Source organism: Calonectris borealis, chromosome 5 (assembly GCF_964195595.1).
Source record: "Calonectris borealis chromosome 5, bCalBor7.hap1.2, whole genome shotgun sequence".
Lineage (NCBI taxonomy): Eukaryota > Metazoa > Chordata > Aves > Procellariiformes > Procellariidae > Calonectris > Calonectris borealis.
This window is the reverse complement of record NC_134316.1, coordinates 50,791,099-50,794,452: the sequence shown is the minus strand read 5'-3', so window position 1 is coordinate 50,794,452 and position 3,354 is coordinate 50,791,099. Positions and strand designations below refer to the sequence as shown.

General features: G+C 66.8%; 1 protein-coding gene across 1 annotated transcript; it reads left to right on the top strand.

Moving 5' to 3' along the window:
* Positions 1–726: 726 nt before the first annotated feature.
* On the top strand, positions 727–3,073 carry FJX1 (four-jointed box kinase 1). The gene has a single exon (XM_075152537.1). The coding sequence runs from the start codon at positions 727–729 to the stop codon at positions 1,984–1,986; it is 1,260 nt and encodes a 419-aa protein (XP_075008638.1). The 3' UTR covers positions 1,987–3,073.
* The last annotated feature ends 281 nt before the right edge of the window (positions 3,074–3,354 follow it).

The following is a 3,354-nucleotide window of genomic DNA, read 5'->3' as shown; positions in this document are numbered from 1 at the left end:
TGTGCCCATACGTACACATGCTATATGTGCACAGCGTGGCGCGTCTGTTCCGGGCGATCCCTTTGTGCAGCCACCTGGCGGCTCCCGGCCCCCGCTCCCGGCCCTAGGCGCCGGGGGGGGGAGCGGAAGGGGTGCCGATCCGCCGGTGACCGCGACGCGACCTCGCCGTGCCGGCGTGGGCGGGAGGCTCCGCGGGAGCCCGTGTACCGGCGCGGGGGGCGGCCCCGCCGGCGTGCGCGCCGCCTTCCCCTTCCCCCTCCCCCCTTCGGCGTGCGGGGCCCTTTGTGCTGCCCGCAGCGCGGAGCGGGAGGCGCCGGAGCCCAGCGCCCCGCCGCAGCGCTCTCCCGCCCCGCGGGCGGGGCGCGGCCCCCAGGCCACCCCCAGCCTTCCGCCTCCTCGACGGGGCGCCCCGCCGCGGGTGGGCCCGCCGCCAGCGCCGCGCGGGGCATCGCCGCTTTAAGCGCAGGGCCACGCCGGGAGACGGGGCGGGCCGGGCGCGCCCCCCCGGCTCCCCCACGTGGTGCGGGCGCCCGTGCCTCCCGGCCGCCGGCGGAGCGGGGCGCACACGGCGCGGGGCTGCGGCCGGGGCTCGCCTGCTCCCGCTGCCGCTCCCGGGGCGGCTGGTCCGGCCCGGCCCGCGCCATGCGCCAGCGCCGCGCCGAGCGGCCGAGCGGCGGGGCTGCACCGCCGCCGCGTCCCGCGGCAGCGGCGTGAAGCGGCGGGAGGATGAAGCGGGCGAGGCGGGCCGCGGCGGGCTCCCTGCCCGTGCTGGGGCTCCTGCTGCTGGGCGCCCTGCCGGGGCTCTGGACGCTGCTGCTGCGGCGGGAGGCAGCGGCGCAGCGGGGACCGGAGCCGGAGCCGCGCCCGCCCGCGGGGCCGCCCCCGGGGCGGTGGGGCTGGGAGCGCTCCCCGGCGGCGCGGGGCGAGCCCGGCGGCGGCGGGCAGAAAACTTTCCGGGCGCTGCTGGCGGTGCCGGCGGCGGGCCGGGAGGAGCGGGGCGGCGGCTCGCCGCCGGCCGCCGCCTCTCCGGTAGAGCGGGGCATCTTCTGGAGCCGAGAGCTGGAGGAGCAGGTGCCGCCCGGCTTCGCGGCGGAGGAGGCGGCGGCGTGGCTGTCGGCCGCCCGCGCCGCCCGCGTGGCCTCGCTGGAGCGGGGCGGCTGCGGGCGCAGCTCCAACCGGCTGGCGCGGCTGTCGGACGGGAGCCGCGCCTGCGTCCGCTACGGCATCAACCCGGAGCAGATCCAGGGCGAGGCGCTCTCGTACCACCTGGCCGGAGTGCTGGGCATGCAGGAGCGGCTGCCGCCCATGGCCCTCGCCCTGGTGGAGGCCCGCGGGCGGCAGTGGGAGCCGGTGCGGGAGGAGCTGCGCGGTTCGCACTGGGCCGAGGGCGCCGTGGTCAGCCTGACCCGCTGGGTGGACAACCTCACCGCCGTGGTGGCCCCCGCGCCCTGGGGCGCCGAGGCGGGCGCCGGCCGGCGGCTCCAGCCGCTGTCGGCGGGGGAGCTGGGCGGCCTGCCGCCGTCGCAGCTGGTGGAGCTGGTGCAGTGGAGCGACCTGATCCTTTTCGACTACCTGACGGCCAACTTCGACCGCCTGGTCAGCAACCTCTTCAGCCTGCAGTGGGACCCGCGGGTGATGCGCCGCGCCACCAGCAACCTGCTCCGCGCCCCCGACGGCGGGCTCGTCTTCATGGACAACGAGGCGGGGCTGGTGCACGGCTACCGCCTCCTCGCCATGTGGGACCCCTACAACGAGCCGCTGCTCCGCTCCGTCTGCGTCTTCCGCGAGGGCACGGCGCGGCGCGTCGCCGAGCTCCACCGCCGCCGCAGCGCTGCCGCCGAGCTGCGCCGCCGCTACCGGGCGCGGGAGCCGCTCTGGGCGCGCCTCGGCTTCCTCTCGGAGCGGCAGGCCGAGCTGCTGCAGGCCCGCGTCGACTTCGTGCACCGCCACATCGCCCACTGCCGCGCACAGGCCGCCGTGCTCTGACGGCCCCGCGGCGGCCGGCGGCGGGAGCCGGCTGCCCGCATCGGTCCGGTTTTTCTCCCCTCCGAGGGAGCGGGACTTCCTTGCCCCGGCGGCCGCCGAAGGCTGGGGCGGACCCTGCCCGCCGCCTCGGTGCTCGGTGCCCCGAAACGGCCGCGGGTGCCGTCTCTGACCCTGCAGGGGCTGGGGGGCGGGGAGGGGGCGGCCGCCGGGAGCGGACGCTCACGCTCGGTTGCGGGTAATAACGGGCTGCCTGCCTGCCGGGGCTGTCGAGAGGAGCAATTAATTCGCGTTTGTCAAGATCTCTGAAGATGCAGAGCGCGATCGGTATAATTATAGCCGAGTTCCACTCCGGGGCTCTGCTCCCAGAGCTTGAAAAAACGAGAGGATTCAGCATCTTGAGTGCTTCCCTTAACTCTCTTGGTGCTCTCGCCCCGATAAGAGACCCTGTAGGAAAGCTGTCGTCTTTGTCTGGATTGGGGTCGACTACCTTTTCCTTCCAAAGGAGGCAGGCGGAAACATTTTTTTATATATTCTTCCTTTTGCAACAGCATATTTAAGTACGAATGTTGATAGTCATAGACCAAGAACTGATTGCACAATAGGGGAGCCCCTAACTAGCAAAACTGCCCTATTTATGAAGCTTGTTTCTTACCGATTTTCTTTAACGAGAGTGAACCTTTCTGCTGATTGTTAAATCTTGCCCATGAGAAGTGTATAGGAAGCCCATATTCCGCTAGCTCGTAGTCTTTGTTGTGGATGCATCTGGTTAAACTGTTTTGATTCTTAAGCGTGCGTTTGTAATCATCGCCATCATCATTTCATCTGACCAGTAAAGTAACTGACTAATGGGTGACACAAGAGGATCTCCCAGATTTTAAAAACATGGCTATGTGCTAAGACTTTGACACAATAGTTAAAGTGGAGGAAAAACTGTTTCATGCACTTTACTTTGACTTTTTAATTTTTTATAAAAGAAGACCTTTTTATTTTACAAAGTCTGCCTTTTATGTACATTATATATGTTCATAAGCTTTTCTGTAACGTACTAAAGAAACTGATATTTCAGTAAAGTGTGTTAATGTTTTGCCTTCTTTTTGTCCTGAATGTTTGCCTGAGCTTTGACAGGGAAGTGTGCACCTCCTCGGTCTTCCCTGATGGGTGGCGGAGACCACCTCTTTCCAGCTTCTCACTCCACAGAACCGAACTAACTTTTACTCATTCTCTCCGAGGCAAGGAGGGGTAGAGTTAAGCTTTCAAACACTACCCTTTTCTCTCTTTCCTAGCTGTTGTGTCACTGAAAGGGCAAAAGCTCTTACTGTTGCATACTTCAGCTGAATAGACCCTTGTCTGGTTTTAAAGCCTGAAATG